The sequence below is a fragment of the Vigna unguiculata genome, chromosome 11, assembly GCF_004118075.2.
Source record: "Vigna unguiculata cultivar IT97K-499-35 chromosome 11, ASM411807v1, whole genome shotgun sequence".
In the NCBI taxonomy this organism is placed as follows: Eukaryota; Viridiplantae; Streptophyta; class Magnoliopsida; order Fabales; family Fabaceae; genus Vigna; species Vigna unguiculata.
The window spans coordinates 35,363,409-35,386,015 of NC_040289.1; the positions used below are offsets into that span (position 1 = coordinate 35,363,409).

The window sequence follows — 22,607 nt, forward strand, 5'->3', positions numbered from 1 at the left end:
ACAACTTTTTTTTTTAAAAATTAGTAGCATTATCTTTAAATCAAACTAATAATTTCTTAAATTTAAATGATAAAAATCATTTGCATTTCTTTTTTTAAAACACTATGTTAAAATTTAAAACATATGAAAAATATTCTTAGTAAAACTAACTTATTTAAATTTAAATCACAAATATTCATTTATTTTCCATGAGAAATAAAATCCGATTATTTAAAAAAAAAAGTTACCACAAAGTGAACTTAGCAACTTTATGGTTGAAATCAGGTGAAGTATTGTTGTAAATTATGGTATAATATAAACAGGTAGATTTAAATTTTGATAAACAACGTATGATTAATTCAATATATAGTTTATAATGATATTGCAAACAATTGACAGAAACATTCTGCGCGTAATGCAGTTTAGAAAGTGATACAGCACCAATCAATTAGGCAACTGATGCGCCACCGCAATCTCCTTGTAAGATTAAGAGACTATGTCTCAACATGTATCTCTCTATTTTTCGTGTACTTTTCAAAGAAGAACTCACTACTCTGTCAATCTTATATACCACAATGCAACACCTAAATCTCAAACAAGATAGTTCATAAATCAGAATTAAAGGTTACACAACATGGCCCTGCACCTACCTGTGCTTCTCTATAAAAAGCCTACCACATGCATTCATTTCATCAATGCATAAACTTGCAATCTTTCTAATATCATCCAAACCTTCATTTAACAAAACCAAAAGATGATGAAAAAGCAATGTGTTTTGTCTTTCTCAGTAGCACTGTTAGTTTCATTTTTGTATTCCACCACCACTTTAGCCCAATTATCACCAGCTTCTGCCCCTCTCAAACCATCACAACCTACACCTACCCCACCAGCTGAAGCTCCTAAACAGCCATTGGTTCCCTCATTGCCACAGTCACCAAGTGATTCCACTCCTGACACTTCAGCAGTTGACATTGTTGGAATCCTGAGGCAGGCTAAGTCATTCAACATCCTAATCAGACTCATGAAAACCACCCAATTGATCAACCAACTCAATGCACAACTCCTCACTACTAAATCAGGTGGCATCACCATTCTTGCACCTGATGACAGTTCCTTCTCCGAACTCAAACCAGGCTTCCTCAACTCTCTTTCTGATGGCCAAAAGCTCGAGCTCTTACAGTTCCATGTTCTTTCAGAGTATGTGTCTAGCTCCAACTTTGATACCCTGACCAACCCTGTGAGAACCCTTGCAGGGGCTAAACCTGGAAAGGTGGAACTGAATGTGATAAGTTACGGAGGGAGTGTGAACATCTCAACGGGTGAGGTTAACACCACCATCACTGGCATTGTATACACAGATAAGCATCTTGCTATTTACAAGGTGGGGAAGGTGCTTCTTCCTATGGACTTCTTCACTGTTGCTAAAGCACCTGCAAAGGCTCCCTCGTTGGCTCCAGAACCTTCAACTGACGCATCAAAGGCGCCTAAAGCTGATAAAGATGACTCATCTTCTTCAGATTCCTCACACGTTAATCCCACCGAACAAAACTCCGGCACCAGCAAGATCAGCGTGTACGGAAAGTTAGTGCAACTAGGACTAGGGCTTGCACTTGTGGCTACCACCATGTAAACTTGATGGGGACAGGTGGAGTTTTTGGTTCTTTAAAACACGCATGTTCCTTTTATGTATGTTTCTATTTTGTTTCCGACTATGTGTTAGCATATGTAAACGGTTTGCATGATTGTCTCTTTTATCATAAAATATATAGAGATACGTACAACGTATAACAAAGTGCAACCAGTCTTCATAGGTTCTGTCTTTTAGAAACATGCAAACTGTTTCTTAACGTGCTCTACTTTTATCATATGATAATACACTTTAGAACGGATTACTCCACATCAAAGAATTAAATCCCGATTGGGGCCAAAAAGAATTCATAAGACAATGGAAGCGCAAAAAGAAAATCCAAGCACAAAGTAACACAATAATTATGGTGTGAAGATATAATTTATTTAAGAGAAATGTGGAATATGAATAGAGATAATTATAAATCTATGGGTCATACAACTTGCCGCCACACGTGCATTTCCAGACGGCAGCCTCAGGGTCCAAGTCGACGTGTGGGTCGGAGGCAGAGTGGGTTAACGGGTGAGCAGGGGGTGACTTAGGTACAAGAATTGGTGTGCAGTTCTCACACCTCGAATTGCAGCTTGGTGGTGTTGACCCGATTACACTTCCTCCAATTTCACTACCTGCTATCACATCATCAAAACCTTCATTATTTTATAACCAAAATCACATTTTAAGTATCTATGAAAGAACTTCATACCCTTGGTAGAAGAAACATGGCTGCTGAAGATCAGTGTGCAAAACAAGCACAGGAAGAAGACGTTGCGACAAACACGACTTTGGTTCGTTATGCGATCCATCTTTCCCTTCTTCTCTATCACAACAACAGATTCCTCCAAATAATGCAAAGGTTGTGTTGTATTCACCCTGCAAGCATGAATTTATATAACAAAAAATTTCATATAATTATTTATTAAATTTTTTTAAATTAACAGTTATTTTTACCTATTTTCTATAAACCATTTTTTTTCTTTTTTTATTTATCAACAATTAATTTTTCTATTCATTTCACTTTATTTTTAATAAATATAAATTTATTTTATACATTAATTTAATAAAATTATACGTCTACTAGTATACTATTCATATTTAAAAATGTTGTGTGTACGCTAATTTCAGTAAAAGAGGATTTCTTCTCTAACTACACCAATTTAAGATATGATGAACCTAATATTTTTTAAAAATAAAATTTAATTTTTGTTTTCAAAAAAAATAATTTAGTAACATATATTAAATGTTGCAAAACATTTATAATTAATAAAATTTCTATATTATTTTTTCTATAAAAAGAATTAACATTACTAAAAAAATCTTGTACCGTTGTTATAAGGTTATTGTATTATAACAAATACTTTTATAATATCAATTCTTTATTAAAACACATCTGTAACATTTCCTATTGAAAAAATGTCAGCAAAAAAATTTAGAAATTTTTAATTTTCTGTAAATGTAATTATTATCAGGTAAAATGATACTAATAATTAGAAAGAAGAACAATTAATATTCCTAAAATGTTATTAAATCTTATTAATTACAGTAGGTGATCTCGTGAGATTCCTTTTAATGATATTTCTGTTGTTGGATTTTATATAGTTACTTTCTATTCTTAAATAAGAGTTGCACGTTGAATTTTTTGTTATATAAATCCATAGTCGCAGAGTGAATAGAACACAACCTTTGAATTATTCGGAGGAATCTGTTATTGTTCACAGAGATGAAGGGAAACATGGATACCGTAGCAAAGCAAAGTCGTGTTTGTCGCAACGTCTTCTTCTTGTTCTTGTTTTGCACACTGATCTTCAGCAGCAGGGCTGCTTCTACCAAGGGTATGAACTTCTCTCATACTTAAACTGTGATTTTGGCTATAAAATCATTGACGTTTTATAATTGTCTTTGATCACATCATGCACAGATAGTAAAATTGGAGAAAGTTTGGTGTCATTAACGGGTGGGGCTGAGAGTCTTATCGGGTCAACACCACCAAGCTGCAATTCCAGGTGTGGGAACTGCACACCCTGCACACCGGTTGCTGTACCTTTCACACCACCTGCTCAGCCGCAAACAGACTCTGTCTCCGATCAACCCGACCCAGCCTCCCACCGACCCGAGGCTGAGGTCTGGAAATGCTCGTGTGGCGGCAAGTTGTACGACCCATAGATTTATTATCCGTATTCATATTGGATATGGAATTGGACCTTTGTCCTCAAATAAATGATACTTCAAAATAAATGTGTGTAATAAGATTTGAAAGTCTTGAAGATAGCAACTAATTAATAATTTCTTAATTACATCAAATAGTAATAATAGTTCAAACAATATTCCTAGCAGATAAATTCTTTTACTTTAATTCATAACTAAATATATTCTTTTAGTACATTCCTTCTCAAATTATATAAATAATTTAGTTTTCTTGCACTTAGAAATATATAAATAAAAATAACACTACAAGACAATGGTTATATTTTATATAATTTTATATTATATAAAATTATTATTCTCTATTTTAATGTTATTATAGATTAACATTAATTAATAAATTATATTATTTATAAATATTAATTATATTGCACAATTGTTATTAATTTATAGATAATACATATATTGAGTTTCTGATTAACGTTCGTGATGAGCTGAATTGTTCAATGAACGGTCTTTGGTAAACTTAAATATTCAAAAACTTGTTAAGAAATTCTTGGTCTCTGCTGTCAAGGTTATAAAATTGATACTCATTAATTAGTTCTTATGACAATGTAAAAAACACATTTGCAAGACACGTTCTAAAAAAAACCTATAAGTAAGATAGTAGTATTGTGTCATAGGTAAATCAATTTTAGTCTTTCATTAATTTTAGTTGGAAGATCCATACCATCTTTCTTCTACATTATTCTTACTTACTGAACAGGTCCGACTTCCGCATACTACTATTATATTATTAGGAAACTGCTCTTAATATTGGAATAATTTGATTATATCTCTGATTTGATGCTTATGATATATTTTGAATTCATAATCTAACCAATATAACCTTGAAAATGTAATTATACATGTTCATATACATTACACTTTTAAAACTTTTAAAATTGTTGTGACGTTGCCCTTGTCTCTGTTTTTTTTTTATCAGCAAAGAATAAAATAAATTAAGTAGAGCACTTGAAGGGTACTCTAACCCTTATACAAAAAAGCAGGACCTGGACAAATAGATGCATTAGCTTAGCATCATGGCTCCGTCAAAACAAAAGACCATTCAAAACTAGATGATCACAATTTGGAACAACTTTGTGATCCATAAAACAAATGAGGCAAAGAGTATGCCTACCTAAAGCACAGACCCCTACCAAATTTTCGAATAGTATAATGATAGTGTACATTAATCAGACCGCATTCTTCCTAATGTCAATACTTAAGCGTTTGAACACGTCCTCCTCCTCACGAAAGGAGGATAAATGCATCCAAATGGCCCTCCAAGATAACAAGAAAGATTAAAGTACGCTTAATACATTTCAATGTCATTGCATTTGTCAAACTGGGCAATTTCACTTCTGGCACGAAGGAGATTGATCAACATGTACTATTGTATTTATGATTTGTCTTGGTCCCTTTGTCAATAGTGACCTGTATAAGCTTGCCTGACACACTTAAATGCACAACAATTAATCATATCACAAAGATTTTAAGCATACATAAGGAGAAAGAATCCAATCACTATAAGAGAACATAACAGATGGACTTTTATGTTTCATCCAAACCCAAGCTGTTACCTGAGCAAGGGCAAATATCTCTTCAGGATCCACTTTCCTATGTTTAAAAATTACCCCATTCCTATGTTTCCATATTTCCCCTACTATTGCTAACCACATTCCTTGCCAAATCTTATTTTGTCTTCTATTAAGGTTCACTAGATGGAAGTGTTGAAAATTATCTCTTGCATTAACATGATGCACTGAGCTCACCCCAATCCATCTATCACACATATTCCACACCTTTTGGGATGCTCTACATGAGAAGAATAGGTGTTCTGCATTCTCTTCACTTGCTAAGCACATCTCACATAGGTTATTTTGTAATTGGATTCCCCTTGCTGCTAGTTTAACCTTTGTAGGTAACTTATCTAGGAACAACCTCCACCCTAATAGTTGTGCCTTCGGAGCCACCCTAATACTCCATAATGTTTTAAACTCTTTATTCTCTTCCTCATTAGAGGAACCTTGTAACTTATTATAAGCAGACTTAACCGAAAAAACACCATTGTCATTATCCTTCCACTTCCAAGTATCAGAGATCCCTATTTTAAGACTATGTCTGTTTAATAATAGGATAAGTTGTTCCTCCATAGCTACCTCCCAAACAAGTCTAAGCCTCCTCCAAGTTAGGTCCCAAACCCAAACATTCTCTTCCCAATGTCCTACCTCCTCTATAACTCTTTCTTTACAATCTGATATTAAGTACAACCTAGGAAACTTACAACACAGTGATTCTTCCCCGATCCATTTATCTTCCCAAAATTTCACTTTTTTCCCTCCTCCAACCACCCACTCTATGAAGTTGTCAAACCAGGCACCTTGCGTTACAATCCCACAAGCTTTTTGGATGTCTAACCACCACCTCGAAGCTGACCTAGAAATAATGGGGTCATTAAGATTCCGCCAAGACCCATACTTTGAGTCCATAACCTGTTTCCACTGACCATAATCCTCCACTCCCAATCTCCATTTTCATTTAGCTAAAAGTGCTGTATTGAAGTTCCCAATATCTCTTATCCCCAAACCCCCAACCTCCTTTGGTTTGCAGATGTTTTCCCACCTAACCCATGCTATTTTCCTATCTTCAGATCCCCACCCCCAGAGGAAGTTTCTTTGGATTTTTATAAGTTCCTTACACACGCTTTTAGGTGCTTTAAAGAAGGAAAGATAGTATAGTGGTAGAGCAGATAAGACAGATTTTATAAGACAAACTCGACCAGCCATAGATAGAAGTTTGCCTTTCCAACTAGATAACCTGTTTCTAACTTTGTCAATCATAGGTTGCCAAAATTGGTTATTCCTAGGGTTTCCTCCAATTGGAATTCCAAGATACACAAATGGAATTTTCATATGTTGATAATTTAAAATGCTAGAAAAGTCTTTTAGCAATATTGCATCCAAGCCCAACCCCCCAATTCTAGTTTTGGAGAAATTAACTCTAAGCCCAGACGCCAGTTCAAAACTTCTTAGAATAGTTTTTATAGCCCATGCGTTTTGAACTTTTGCGTCACATATGAATAAAGTATCATCTGCAAACTGTAGTAACTTTACATTGGTTCCGTTTGTGCCAACTTCTATTCCACTATATAGATTTTTCCTAACAGCTTGTCTAACCAAACCTGCTAGGCCTTCCGCTACAATAAGGAATAAGAAGGGTGCCATAGGATCCCCTTGCCTGAGTCCCCTTGTGGGTACAAACTCCTTTGTAGGACTCCCATTTACTAGTATCGATATAGTTGATGATTCCAAACACTCTTTAATCCACCCAATCCACCTCGCGCAAAACCCCAATCTACCCATCATGTAGTATAAGAAAACCCAACTTACTGAATCATAGGCCTTTTCATAATCTACCTTCACTATTGCTAACCTCTTCTTTTTGAGCTTACATTCTTCCACTACCTCGTTGGCCACCAGGATACTATCCAAAAGTCCTCTTCCTTTTATAAAAGCTGATTGAGAGCAATCTATAATCTTGGGTAGCACGCTTTTGAGTCTAGTTGCAAGAATCTTAGAGATAATCTTATATATACATCCAACTAGAGATATAGGTCTATAGTCATCCACACCTTGAGGGTTTTGTTTTTTCGGCACTAGTGCTATGAAATAAGCATTACACCCTTTTGGTATTCTCCCTTCACTGTGAAACCATCTAACAGCTTGACAGACATCAGTCTTCAATGTTTCCCAATTATGCTTTAAGAAGACAAAGTTAAATCCATCCGGACCTGGACTCTTAGTCTCACCACATTCGTTTAGCGCCTCCTTTATTTCCTGATCATCTATATATTTCGTTAAGGACCTGTTTCTTCATCAGATATGGATGGGAACTCTATGTTTTGGAAGCTGTGACACCCCGACTATTATACTAAATAATTATTATCTGATAAAAAGATATGAAATTAATTTTTTTTTTATAAGATTATTCTTGAGAGAACATTAATAATAACATAACATCATATTCATATATATGGTTTACATCTCTGTAATTGTTCATGAAATATTACAAAAATATATATTTGTATAATATTAAGAGTCTTACATCAAAATAGAAGATTTATCTATATTTTTAATATCTCCTAAAGATATTAATAGAAATTATCCATGAGTTAATCTTCAGAAGATCCACCAACAATATCCCGAATAACTCTCACTGAGCAGGTTCATCTTCTGTTCATGCAACAGGTACATATGAAAGAAAAATATGAAAGGAGTGAGGTCTTTATAAGCCTTAAATATCAATCTTAATAAACTCAACAAACAATACAGACACCGGGGGCCTAGATTTGGACCTACAACCACAAAACTTGATCTTGTTTTACCAGACATATGGATCCATATTCCACTTCTGATGATCCAATCTGAACATCAAAAGTTACTTTGGGAAGTGATTAGGTAGTTGAGTATTTCTCATAAAACATGGTACAATCATAATTATTTCTTTCTCGAGAATATTAGTCATTCATCGGCTCATAAAAGAGATATATACTCACTACCTAACCTTGGCGATGCCGAGCAGGTATCAGATAGTCCCAAGTTTGGCCTATGAATATCCTAGCCCAGTGCGCTATTCTGAACTATCCAGATATTCACCTACTTGGTAAAACTTCCTTAGACCCCACCATGGTCCCTGCCTTTCATCCCGCAGTGTACCAAACTGTGACTTCCCAAATACAAACACTTTGACACTAGTTTAATCTCAACTTATTGAAACCAAACTTAACTCTCACTCAACTGACATACTCTTGGATATTTTCAAGGGTCATAAAATGTGATGACTATCAAATCATGTCATTGTATAAACTATACACAAAGAACATAAAATGAAATAAAATGTACATGTAATTTTCTTATATTCAAGTTCATTGAATAAAATAATATTTACTTTCACTTCACATTTTTTTTAATCATAAAATAATGATAAAATAAGAATCAAAGCAAGAACTTTAAATAAATAATTAGATAAGGATTATAACATTATAAATAAATAAAATAACAAAAATATAAATTAAACGGGACCAGTGCGTAACTGGAGATATATTAATTGAAATAAATAAATGGGACCAGTGCATAAATGGAGATAAAATAAAATAAATAAACAGGACCAGTGCGTAACTGGAGATAAATAAAATAAAATAAATAAATAGGACCAGTGCGTAACTGGAGATAAATTAAATTAAATAAATAAATAGGACCAGTGCATAACTGGAGGTAAATAAAATAAAATAAATAAATAGGACCAGTGCGTAACTGGAGATAAATAAAATAAAATGAATAAATAGGACCAATGCGTAACTGGAGATAAATAAAATAAAATAAATAAATAGGACCAGTGCGTAACTGGAGATAAATTAAATTAAATAAATAAATAGGACTAGTGCGTAACTGGAGATAAATAAAATAAATAAATAAATAAATAGGATCAGTGCGTAACTAAAGATTAAATAAAATAAATAAACAGGATCAATACATATTTGGAGATTAAATAAAATAAATAAATAAATAGGATCAGTGTATAATTGGAGATGAAATAAAATAAATATAAGATGATAATAAATGAAAATAAGTTAAATGAAAGTAAATAGAATAATATATGAGTCAAAATAAATAAAAGATTTATATAAAACCCATGAGTTTATCAAGATTAATATATAAAAGATTAACCTCACCCCCCTTACCTTATTGATTGAAGAGCACACTAATAATAGTTGAAGAAGACTAAGATCTCTTTGAATCTTTGCTCTAAACTTTCTCTCTCTCTTCTTTCTCTTTCTCTTTCTCTCTCTTCTTTCTCTCTCTCTCCTTTCTTTCTCTTTCTCCCTCTTTCTACTTTCTCTCTCACTTTGTTTATCTTTCACGTAACTTCTTCTTCCATCTACATATATATAAGCATTTCCATGTGCCAAAATCATCATTGCTTTGCTTTCATTAATTAGGAGATAATGTTTATCTCTTTAGATTCTTTTTTTTTCTTTTTTCTTTTTTTTTTCCTTCTTATCTTTTCTCATGATCTTATCTTCTTCTTCTTCTTCTTCTTTTTTTTTTATCTTCTCTCCTTATCTACTTATCTCTTTTGAAGATTTTTTTTAATACACACTCCTATTTAATAATATTTTAATTAATATATTTTTACCTAATATTTTTTTATATATATATTTTATTAGTTATTTTTTTTTGTTATTTTCAATAAGTAAAAACATGATAAAATATATATTTTTTGTACTGTTTAAACTACATCATAATAATATATGAAACATTAGTAAAAACATAAGATTTTCTAATTGCTTTATTTAAAATAAATAATACAATTTATTAAAAAAAAGGAATGTTACATTTCTCCCCTCCTTTTAGGAATTTCGTCCCCGAAATTCACGTGGTTGTAAAAAGATGGGGATACATCTCTCTCATATTGCTTTCTAATTCCCAAGTTGCATCACCTTCATCTTGTTGATTCCACAATACCTTTACCAAAGGTATGTCCTTTCCCCGAAGTTGTTTAATCCTTCGATCTCCAATCCTCACAGGAAGTACATCATAAGTAAGGTTTTCTCGTATTTGTACTACATCAGGTTCTATCACATGAAAAGGATCATGAATATATTTACGAAGTTGAGACACATGAAAAACATTGTGAAGTTTTGAAAGGTTTGGAGGTAAAGCAATTTGGTATGCGACAGAACCAATTCTTTTAAGAATTTGATAAGGACCTATGAATTTGGGTGTAAGTTTTCTAGATTTAAGAGCTCTACCAACCCCAGTTACAGGCGTAACTTTCAAGAAAACATGATCTCCTTCTTCAAACTCAAGGGGTTTTTTTCGTTTGTCATAGTAACTTTTCTGCCTATCTTGAGAAGTTTTCATCTTTTCCCTAATCATTTTAATCTTCTCAGTTGCTTGTTGAATTATCTCTGGACCCAAAACTAAGGAATTTCCATTCTCATACCAACACAACGGGGTTCTACATCTTCTCCCATATAAAGCCTCATATGGGGCCATTCCTATGCTTGAGTGGAAACTGTTGTTATAAGTGAACTCTATAAGTGGTAGAAATTTCTCCCAACTTTCAGTTTGTTCTAAAACACAGGCTCTCAACAAGTCTTCTAAAGATTGGATAGTCCTTTCTGATTGTCCATCAGTTTGGGGGTGATAAGCTGAACTAAGCCTAACTTTTGTTCCCAAGGCTTTTTGTAAGCTATCCCAAAATCTAAATGTGAAACGAGGGTCTCTATCAGAAATTATACTAGAAGGTACTCCATGTAGCTTGATAATTTCTTTTATGTACAAATGAGCTAACTTTTCTAAGGAAAATCTAATGTTAATAGGTAGAAAGTGAGCAGATTTTGTTAATCTATCTACAATGACCCAAATTGCATCATGACCTGACACAGTCTTTGGTAACCCTGTCACAAAATCCATGGATATGCTTTCCCATTTCCATTCCGGTACATCTAAGGATTGTAGTTCCCCATAAGACTTTCTATGTTCAACTTTTGTTTTCTGACACACTAGACAACGTGCAACAAACTCTACCACTTCTTTCTTCATCCCAGACCACCAAAACATTTTCTTCAAGTCTTGATACATCTTTGTAGTACCCGGATGAATACTTAAGCTACTCTTATGAGCTTCCTCCATTATCAACTTTCTCAACTCTTCTTTTGCAGGTATGCAAATTCTATCTCTAAACTTGATGATTCCATTTGAATCCTTGTGGAATTCAGATTCCTTTCCTTCAACTTTTGCTATCAACTTTTCTTGCAAAAATTGATCTCTTTCTTGAGCTCTCTTTATTTCTTCTAAGAATTCACTTGATATTTTTAACATTCCTAAGCATATGCTATTGGGTCTAAGTTTTACAGCTAAGTTCAAGTCTCTGAATGATTCTATCAAATCCAATTCTTTCACCATCATCATGGATGCATGTATAGACTTTCGACTCAAAGCATCTGCAATAACATTTGCTTTCCCAGGGTGATATTGCAGCTCAAAGTCGTAATCCTTAAGAAATTTCATCCATCTACATTGTCTCATGTTTAGCTCTTTTTGATCAAAAAGGTATTTTAAACTTTTATGGTCACTGAAAACTTCAAACCTTGCTCCATACAAGTAATGTCTCCATACTTTCAATGCAAACACCACTGCAGCTAATTCCAAATCATGTGTAGGATAATTAAGCTCATGTTGCTTGAGTTGCCGTGAAGCATAAGCTGCAACTTTTCTTTCTTGCATCAACACACATCCTAATCCTTGTCCACATGCATCACAATATACCTCAAAATTTTTTGTAGGGTCAGGAAGGATTAAAACAGGTGCAGATGTTAATTTTTTCTTCAACTCTTGAAAACTAAACTCACATGCTTCATTCCATTCGAAAGGTTGTCCCTTACGTGTTAACTTAGTCAAAGGCAATGCTAATTTAGAAAATCCTTCAATGAATTTTCTATAGTAGCCTGCTAATCTTAAGAAACTACGTATTTCCGTGATATTCTTTGGTTGTTCCCAAAGCAATACCGCTTGAACCTTTGAGGGGTCAACTGCAATGCCATTTTGTGATATCACATTACCCAAAAATTGAACTTCTCTCAACCAGAATTCACACTTTGACCATTTTCCATACAATTGTCTCTCTCTTAGAATTTGTAACACAATCCTCAAATACCTCTCATGTTCTTCATGATTTTTGGAATAAATTAAAATGTCGTCAATGAAAACAACCACAAATTTATCCAAAAATTCATGAAAAATACGGTTCATATAATCCATAAAAATGGCAGGAGCATTGGTCACACCAAAAGGCATTACCAAGTACTCATAATGACCGTATCTTGTCCTAAAAGCTGTCTTTTGAATATCTTCCGCCTTGACTCGAATCTGATGATAACCAGATTTTAAGTCAATTTTGGAATATACCACAGCACCTCTCAATTGATCCATCAAATCATCAATCCTTGGTAGAGGGTATTTGTTCTTAATGGTGATTTTGTTAAGCTGACGATAATCCACACACAACCTCATAGTGCCATCCTTTTTCTTGACTAACAATACTGGCGCACCCCAGGGAGAAACACTAGGTCTGATGAATTGTTTATCCAAAAATTCTTCTATTTGTTTTTTCAATTCTGCTAACTCTAGAGGTGACATCCTATAAGGGGCTATAGACACAGGTCTTGATCCTGGTATCAAGTCTATAGTGAATTCTATTTCTCTTTATGGAGGTAACCCAGGAACATCTTCAGGGAAAACATCAAGATACTCACAAATAACAGGAAACTTATTAATGTCTGGAATTTCCTTGACTTTTAAAGAAGTTAAGATCATGTATACTTGAGATCCTTTTGGGATTTCATTGTGGTTGGTAGTACTCTCTTTTAATTCTTTTGAGTCAAAAACTTCACCTATGTGTGATTCAAAAATTAAAGTCTTATCGTGACAGTTTAGGAGAACATGGTTGGAAGATAACCAGTCCATTCCAAGAACAATATCCAAATGAGACAAGGGTAGACATATAAGATTTACATAAAATTTTCTATTCCCTATAGAAATATGACAATTTGTACATGCAAGTGAAGTCGTGACTGGAACATTGGTAGGAGTAGACACAGTTAAATCATATGGTAATAAAGAGACAGGTAACTTTAAATGTTTGACACATTCATGTGATATGAAAGAATGAGTAGCACATGAATCATATAGTACATTAACGAGGTGACCATTTATGATGCATTTACCTTGGATTAGATCTTCAGATTGAACAGCTTCAGTACCATTCATCATGAAGACTCTCCCGGTTGTCTTTGGTCTTCCAAGTTGATTATTTCCTTTATTGTTGCTTCCCCCACTTCCTTGCTCCTTAATTAACTCTTTGCATTCATTACGATAATGACCCAACTTCCCACAATTGAAGCAAGTTATAGTCCTTATGGTGCAATTTCTTGACAGATGAGGTCCTCCACAGTGGAAACATTTGATAAGGTTGGTTATGCCTGAATTATTGGCAGCAGAGGAATGTCTTTGTCCTGAAGAATTCCACGAAGTATGAGATGGACGTTGGTAGGGTTTCTTATTATTAAAATCATTTCTTTTGTGCCTCAAAGGCCCTCCTTGCCTCCATTGAGTTTGTCTTGCCTTAGTATCATCCTCATAAATCCTACAACGGTTTACAAGAGTGGGAAAGGAAGAAATCTCAAAATAACCAACTGCTTGTTTAATATCAGGTCTCAGTCCACTTTCAAACTTGGAACAACAGGAACGTTCATCAACTCTATCATGAAAGTAAGGACAAAACTTTGACAACTCGTCAAACTTTGCTGCATATTCTCCTACAGACATGATTCCTTGACGAAGATTAAGGAATTCAACTTCTTTCCTCCTCCGAAGATCCTCTGGAAAATATTTTTCCAGAAACTTTTGTTTGAAGGCTTCCCAAGTAATTTGTCTCCCTTCATCCTCCAATTGTTGTTTTGTAAATCTCCACCAGTTTTCAGCTTCTTCAACGAGCATAAATGTAGCAAATGTGACTCTATTTGCATCTGCACACGTCATTGCGATGAAAATTTTCTCAATTTCTGCTATCCATGACTGAGCACCTTCAGGATTAAATCCCCCTTTAAATTTTTGTGGATTATTCCTGCGAAAGGTTTCTAATCCTTGATTTTCCATGGGTTCAACATTTTGTTTTTGGCTCATATTTTCCAGGACAATTGTCATTCTTTCCAACAACTCATTGGTAATGTTTGGTCCGTTATCCATCTTTTCCTGAAAGAATGAACAATTTCCTTAGTTTTCTTTAGATTTTTTTTTTAACTATTGTTAAAACTTATCCTTACTACAAGTATTAATTGTTGTTATTACTTACTTTTATTAATCTACTTATCTTGCATTTATCTTTTACAAGAAAAATGTAAGAACAAACAACTTGCACCTCTACTTACTAGTAGAGACTACAAACATGGAAGACACCATACCCAAGGTCTTGACAGAAGGAACTGCTCTGATACCACTAAATGTGACACCCCGACTATTATACTAAATAATTATTATCTGATAAAAAGATATGAAATTAATTTTTTTTTATAAGATTATTCTTGAGAGAACATTAATAATAACATAACATCATATTCATATATATGGTTTACATCTCTGTAATTGTTCATGAAATATTACAAAAATATATATTTGTATAATATTAAGAGTCTTACATCAAAATAGAAGATTTATCTATATTTTTAATATCTCCTAAAGATATTAATAGAAATTATCCATGAGTTAATCTTCAGAAGATCCACCAACAATATCCCGAATAACTCTCACTGAGCAGGTTCATCTTCTGTTCATGCAACAGGTACATATGAAAGAAAAATATGAAAGGAGTGAGGTCTTTATAAGCCTTAAATATCAATCTTAATAAACTCAACAAACAATACAGACACCGGGGGCCTAGATTTGGACCTACAACCACAAAACTTGATCTTGTTTTACCAGACATATGGATCCATATTCCACTTCTGATGATCCAATCTGAACATCAAAAGTTACTTTGGGAAGTGATTAGGTAGTTGAGTATTTCTCATAAAACATGGTACAATCATAATTATTTCTTTCTCGAGAATATTAGTCATTCATCGGCTCATAAAAGAGATATATACTCACTACCTAACCTTGGCGATGCCGAGCAGGTATCAGATAGTCCCAAGTTTGGCCTATGAATATCCTAGCCCAGTGCGCTATTCTGAACTATCCAGATATTCACCTACTTGGTAAAACTTCCTTAGACCCCACCATGGTCCCTGCCTTTCATCCCGCAGTGTACCAAACTGTGACTTCCCAAATACAAACACTTTGACACTAGTTTAATCTCAACTTATTGAAACCAAACTTAACTCTCACTCAACTGACATACTCTTGGATATTTTCAAGGGTCATAAAATGTGATGACTATCAAATCATGTCATTGTATAAACTATACACAAAGAACATAAAATAAAATAAAATGTACATGTAATTTTCTTATATTCAAGTTCATTGAATAAAATAATATTTACTTTCACTTCACATTTTTTTAATCATAAAATAATGATAAAATAAGAATCAAAGCAAGAACTTTAAATAAATAATTAGATAAGGATTATAACATTATAAATAAATAAAATAACAAAAATATAAATTAAACGGGACCAGTGCGTAACTGGAGATATATTAATTGAAATAAATAAATGGGACCAGTGCATAAATGGAGATAAAATAAAATAAATAAATAGGACCAGTGCGTAACTGGAGATAAATAAAATAAAATAAATAAATAGGACCAGTGCGTAACTGGAGATAAATTAAATTAAATAAATAAATAGGACCAGTGCATAACTGGAGGTAAATAAAATAAAATAAATAAATAGGACCAGTGCGTAACTGGAGATAAATAAAATAAAATGAATAAATAGGACCAATGCGTAACTGGAGATAAATAAAATAAAATAAATAAATAGGACCCGTGCGTAACTGGAGATAAATTAAATTAAATAAATAAATAGGACCAGTGCATAACTGGAGATAAATAAAATAAATAAATAAATAAATAGGATCAGTGCGTAACTAAAGATTAAATAAAATAAATAAACAAGATCAATACATATTTGGAGATTAAATAAAATAAATAAATAAATAGGATCAGTGTATAATTGGAGATGAAATAAAATAAATATAAGATGATAATAAATGAAAATAAGTTAAATGAAAGTAAATAGAATAATATATGAGTCAAAATAAATAAAAGATTAATATAAAACCCATGAGCTTATCAAGATTAATATATAAAAGCTTAACCTCACTCCCCCTTACCTTATTGATTGAAGAGCACACTAATAATATTTGAAGAAGACTAAGATCTCTTTGAATCTTTGCTCTAAACTTTCTCTCTCTCTTCTTTCTCTTTCTCTTACTCTCTCTTCTTTCTCTCTCTCCTTTCTTTCTCTTTCTCCCTCTTTCTCCTTTCTTTCTCACTTTGTTTATCTTTCACGTAACTTCTTCTTCCATCTACATACATATAAGCATTTCCATGTGCCAAAATCATCATTGCTTTGCTTTCATTAATTAGGAGATAATGTTTATCTCTTTAGATTCTTTTTTTTCTTTTTTTCTTTTTTTTTCCTTCTTATCTTTTCTCATGATCTTATCTTCTTCTTCTTCTTCTTCTTCTTTTTTTTTATCTTCTCTCCTTATCTACTTATCTCTTTTGAAGATTTTTTTTTAATACACACACCTATTTAATAATATTTTAATTAATATATTTTTACCTAATTTTTTTTTATATATATATTTTATTAGTTGTTTTTTTTTGTTATTTTCAATAAGTAAAAACATGATAAAATATATTTTTTTTTTACTGTTTAAACTACATCATAATAATATATGAAACATTAGTAAAAACATAAGATTTTCTAATTGCTTTATTTAAAATAAATAATACAATTTATTAAAAAAAAGGAATGTTACAGAAGCTGATGCTAAAATATTTAGGTGCCGAAAAACGTTTTATAAAGACTTGCCTTACCTCCTCTTTAACTTTAACTGGATCCACACACCATGACCCATTCAAATTCACCCCTTTTAATTCATTTTTAGACCTTCTCCACCTTATTCTTGAATGGAAGTACTTTGAGTTTGTATCCCCTTCTTTTACCCATCTAACCCTTACCTTTTGATTTAACAATGAATTTTCCTTTTCCAAAAGCAATTTTAACTCACTTAATAGTTTCATGCGCCTACATTGGTCTTCTTCTTCTAAGCAACTTTCATCGTCTTTTTTGTCTAAGGCTCCTAACTCTGAGATAAGGTTTTGTTTCTTTAATCCAATTATACCAAAAACCTCTTTGTTCCAAGACTTTAAATCATATTTGAGCTTTTTTAACTTCTCTTTTAAGAGCACCGTTGGATTCCCTTTCCCAATATAAGACGTCCAAGATTGCCTCACCACCTGCTTGAAAGATGGGTCAGAAATCCAGATGTTTAAGGACTTAAAAGGCTTAGGACCCCAATCAATTGAAGTCGATTTAAGCAGTAAAGCGGAGTGATCGGATACTTGTCTTCCCAAAATATATTGTTTACTATCAGGCCAATGCTCTAACCATTCTGAAGAGATCAGTATCCTATCAATTCTACTCTTAGCCGAGCCATTATCCCTGTACCATGTATACTTACCTCCAATTAAGGGGACATCTAACAATTCCGCAGATTCAATGAAGTCATTAAACTCTTGCACTTCTCTTGTTGCAGTACTACCTCTATAGTTTAAACCCTTTCTTTCACTATTTTTTCTCACTGCATTGAAGTCTCCTAAAATACACCATTGTTTACATTCTTCCCCCAATTTTATATTGACTAGTTCCTCTCACAAACTAACTTTTTCATTAAGTACGCAAGACGAATACACATTAAATATTGCAACAGGTATAGGTATGGCATTAATAGTACTATAAAACTCTCCTAACACTCCTATATACATATTCCCTACAACTTGTTTTACACACTTGAATTTATCCTTATTCCACATAGTTAGAATTCCCCCTGAGTTACCCACTGCATGTTTGATCACCCAATCTATATTGTTTCCTCCCCACAAGTTATAACAACTAGATGGTTGCAAATCATGTACCTTAGTCTCTTGAATGCATATCATATCTACAGTTTCTTTGTCTAAGATTCCTTTTAAATATTTCCATTTATACCCTCGTCCTAATCCTCTAATATTAATGCTAATTATTTTCATTAGCAACCTAACGTATCCCTACATTCGCATTCCCCTGAATTCTATCTCTACTATCCATGCTTTCTAGTTCCTTTATGATTTCTTCTTCTTCACCCGAGAAGGTAACACCTAGTTCTTTTGCTAAACCCCAAATACTTATATTCTCAGGCCCTTCCGCAGAGTGCTTGTTCGACCAAAATAATCTATTACAGTTTATAATATTATCATCAGATAAGGAATTGCATGTGGATTGAACCACTGACCTAAGGAGCTTCCTCTTCCCGGCTTTCCCACCTCCTTTTGCCCTGCACTTCGAAGAATTATAAGTTTTCTTACTTGATTCACCAACCCAAAATTGTCGACGCTCCAAAAATTCCTTTGAATCAAGAGGTGTTTCCTTTATAAGTGTCATGTGATTGAGCGCACAGTTGATAGAGAAAAATTTAATCGTTGCTCCCCGTCGACGATGTGCCGCTGTACCACTGTTGTTGTCGTGCTGCTGCTGCCGATGCATCATATTTTATCGAATTCGAGGGAAAATTTGGAGTCCATTTTATTAATGGATTTAAGAAAATTGAGAAACGGATAGATTTATCGAGAACTTTAAAGAAAATTAATTATTAGGAGATTTAAAAAAAAAATCCATTATCATGGATTTATCATGAATTTAACGATGAAGTGGCCAAAGTTTAAAGCAAGAATTTGACATCCTCTTACTAATAAAATTTACCAACAAAAAAAAATCGATAACAAAAACAATCAAAATTTTATTTTACCAATAAAATCTATCGATGAATTCTTTATTAACAAAAAAAAATTGTAGATAATTAAAATTTTAATCTACTAACAACTTTTATCTCTTGTCAACAAAAGTTTTAGTCAGTTGATAAAATTATAAAATTTATCTGTAAATCCTGTTTTATCAATAAATATTTTTTGTCGAAAAAAATTTGATCAGTAATTTAACAAAATTCTTATAGTGTTATCCTAATAATTGAAAGTTAGTACACTATTTAGCTATATACTTCAATTTGTTTCCATTTACTTGATTTTAGGACTACGATGTCTGACTTATGTATTCTTTTCTTTCTTTTCATAAAGTAATTATTACTTCGAAAAAACTAACTATTTGAAAGGATAACTTATTTATATTTTGTAACGTAAATCTGATCCTGAGTTGTTATTTCTAGGGGTGGCAATTAGGGTCTGGCCCGCGGGCCCGGCCCGCAGGCCCGCAGAAAAAATGCGGGGCGGGCCAGGATATTGAGTCCGCAAGCCCGCGCGGGCTCGGTCCGCATAGGCCCGCGGCCCGCACGGGCTAGCCTGCGGCCCGCAAACCCGCATAAAATTTAAAAAAAAAAAAAAAAACTTGTACTTGTATATATTAATTACTTCTTTTATGGACTCTTGCATTAACATTTCAAATTCTTGTATAATTGGAAAAGACAAGTATTGTGTAATTTTTAATGTGCTAAAATTTAAAGAATACATTGTGTATGTCATAGTATGAATATGATGAAAATGTTGAATTATCAATTTATCATCTAATTCCCCAAAGTCTTTACTTAATTTTGTGAACTTCTTAAAGTTTCCCAATTTTTAAACATTGAAAGTTTTATTATAAAAAAAATAAATAAATAAATAAATTAAAAAAAAAAAGCGGGCCGGCCCGCAGGCCCGCGGGCCAATGTATATGCGGGGCGGGCCAGAGTATGCGGCCCGCATAAAATGTGCGGGGCGGGGCGGGCCGGCCCGCGATGTGCGGGCCTTATGAGGGGCGGGCCTAAACGGGGCGGACCGGCCCGCATTGCCACCCCTAGTTATTTCACATTGATCTTTTGCTATTGCAGATTTTTATGTTACTTGGAGTGGTAATTAGGATTTGGTCCGGCGGGCCGATCCTACAAAATACGCGAAGATGATTTAGAAGTTGAACTCGCAAGTCCGTCACGGTTCAGCCCGTATAAGCGCGTAACTTGTACAAGTCGGCCCATAAGTCCGCATACAAAAAATCTTACACTTATGTATATTAGTTGCTTTTTTTATGGACTCTTGCATTAACGTTCTAAATTATTGTATAATTGGAAAAGACAAGTATTATGTATTTTTTAATGTGTTAAGATGTAAAAAAATACATTATGTATGTCATAGTATGAATATAAATATAATGAAAATGTTGAATTATCAATTTATCGTCCAATTCTCCAAAGTCTTTACTTAATTTTGTGAACTTCTTAAAGTTTCTCAATTTTTAAACATTGAAAGTTTTATCATAAAAAATTTAAAAAATAAATAAAAAGCGAGCCAACTAATGTGCGGGACAGACCAATGATTACAGTCCGCATAAATTGTGCAAGACGGAACAGACCAGCCTGCGATGTGTGGACTTTATGCGGGTCAGGCCTAAATAGGCCGGACTGGCCCGCATTGCCATCCCTACATGTTACTAGACCTCCTTAGAACCATATTCGAATACTGTTAAAATTATTATTGTCTCAATTAAAAATCTTAGACTATTAAATTTGAATATCTAATAATTTCTAGCACCTGCTAAATTATAAAAGCCTTTATTTTTTTTGTATTACATCTCTAATATTATATAACTCTTTCAAGATATTCAAATACTTTTAAATTTATCTTTGGATCTTTAAGTTATTTTTTATCATCGTCAATATCATGATCTACCACATCAATAATGTACGAGACTTGATGAATATCATTTTTCAATATTAGAGATCAGCGTGTACGGAAAGTTAGTGCCACTTGGACTAGGGCTTGCACTTGTGGCAACCATCGTGTAAACTTGATGGGGACAAGTGGATTTTTTCGTTCTTTAAAACACGATGTTGCTAGTTTGATTCCGACTTAGTACGATGTGTTAACCTATGTAAACTCTATAGCAAAGCAAAGAAACAATTCATAAAACAGAAGAACAAAAGCAAACGATGGAAGGCAATAATTATACTCTTAATCAAGTTTATCCGTAACCTTTGTGAATATATCATTTATTTGAGATGAAATGAAGTTGTGTGTGAAATTCCATATCCAATATCACATAACCAAAATGCATAGGCGATAGTTAGAGAAACTAATCATATGGGTTGTAGTAGCGGCCGCCACACGTGCATTTCCAAACTTGGGGGACGTAATCGTCTGGTCGCTGGGAGGCTGTGACGGATCGCTGGGCGGAAGGTGGCGGCAAAGCTATGAGAACTGGTGTGCAGGGTGTGCATCTCTCACACTTGCGGATGCATCTTGGTGGATGTGGCAAACCTTTTAAAACCCTTTTTACCTCACTCCTTGATGACACCAAACTTTCTCCAACTTCACTATCTGCAATTATTAATGCCAAATTCTCAGTTTAAGTAATACTAAACACTGTATATCTCTGAAACAACTTTCATACCTTTGCTAAATGCAGCTCTACTGCTGAACATCAGACTGCAAAACAAGAACAAGAAGAAGACATTGCGACAAACACTTCTTTCGTTCACCATGTTTCCCTTTCTCTCTACCAACATTAACAGATTCCTCTGATTAATTCAAAGGTTGTGTTATGTTCACTCTCAGAGCATGAATTTATATAAGCAATGTATCAAAGAAAAACTCTTCAAAATAGAAAAAAAAAATGTATTTTTTAAGTGCCATATACTTGATAGTCAACTTTTAAGAATATTTTAATCATTTAAAAAGGTTAACTTTTGAATTTGTAAAAGAAGAGAGATTAAATAATACTTTTTTAATGAATGTAAGTTAATTTACCAATAGAGTAATTAAATGTTTGTTAATATTTATAGGTTTTTAATTAATTTAATTGAATATTGTTATTTAGATTAATAGAATGAATAATAAGAAAATTTATTAGAATAAGATTAAATTATATTTCTTTTAATTTTAATTAATTTAATTGAATATAGTTATTTATTTTAATAGAATGAATAATTGGATAGTTTATTAAAATAATAAAAAATTAAATAATTTTTTTTTATTTTTTTATGATTTTAATAAATTTAACTGA

General features: G+C 33.2%; 3 protein-coding genes across 3 annotated transcripts; 2 read left to right on the top strand and 1 right to left on the bottom strand.

The window, feature by feature from the left end:
• Positions 1-682: 682 nt before the first annotated feature.
• On the top strand, positions 683-1,777 carry LOC114168935 (fasciclin-like arabinogalactan protein 12). Its single transcript, XM_028053917.1, has one exon. The coding sequence runs from the start codon at positions 734-736 to the stop codon at positions 1,607-1,609; it is 876 nt and encodes a 291-aa protein (XP_027909718.1). The 5' UTR covers positions 683-733; the 3' UTR covers positions 1,610-1,777.
• Positions 1,778-3,304: 1,527 nt separating this feature from the next.
• On the top strand, positions 3,305-3,866 carry LOC114168532. Its single transcript, XM_028053394.1, has 2 exons — positions 3,305-3,435; positions 3,522-3,866. Exons 1-2 carry the CDS (start codon positions 3,324-3,326, stop codon positions 3,764-3,766), a joined length of 357 nt encoding a protein of 118 aa, XP_027909195.1. The 5' UTR covers positions 3,305-3,323; the 3' UTR covers positions 3,767-3,866.
• Positions 3,867-5,142: 1,276 nt separating this feature from the next.
• LOC114170399 (putative ribonuclease H protein At1g65750) lies at positions 5,143-6,276 on the bottom strand. Its single transcript, XM_028055877.1, has 2 exons — positions 5,368-6,276; positions 5,143-5,235 (listed from the first exon to the last, which is right to left on the bottom strand). The coding sequence occupies exons 1-2, from the start codon at positions 6,274-6,276 to the stop codon at positions 5,143-5,145; spliced, it is 1,002 nt and encodes a 333-aa protein (XP_027911678.1).
• Positions 6,277-22,607: the final 16,331 nt, after the last annotated feature.

Coding starts and splice junctions, on each gene's coding strand:
- LOC114168532 (XM_028053394.1), top strand. CDS start 3,324: ATGAAGGGAAACATGGATACCGTAGCAAAGCAAAGTCGTGTTTGTCGC. Junction 3,436..3,521: donor CAGGGCTGCTTCTACCAAGG/GTATGAACTTCT, acceptor CATCATGCACAG/ATAGTAAAATTGGAGAAAGT.
- LOC114170399 (XM_028055877.1), bottom strand. CDS start 6,276: ATGGACTCAAAGTATGGGTCTTGGCGGAATCTTAATGACCCCATTATT. Junction 5,236..5,367: donor AGATATTTGCCCTTGCTCAG/GTAACAGCTTGG, acceptor TAAGTGTGTCAG/GCAAGCTTATACAGGTCACT.
- LOC114168935 (XM_028053917.1), top strand. CDS start 734: ATGATGAAAAAGCAATGTGTTTTGTCTTTCTCAGTAGCACTGTTAGTT.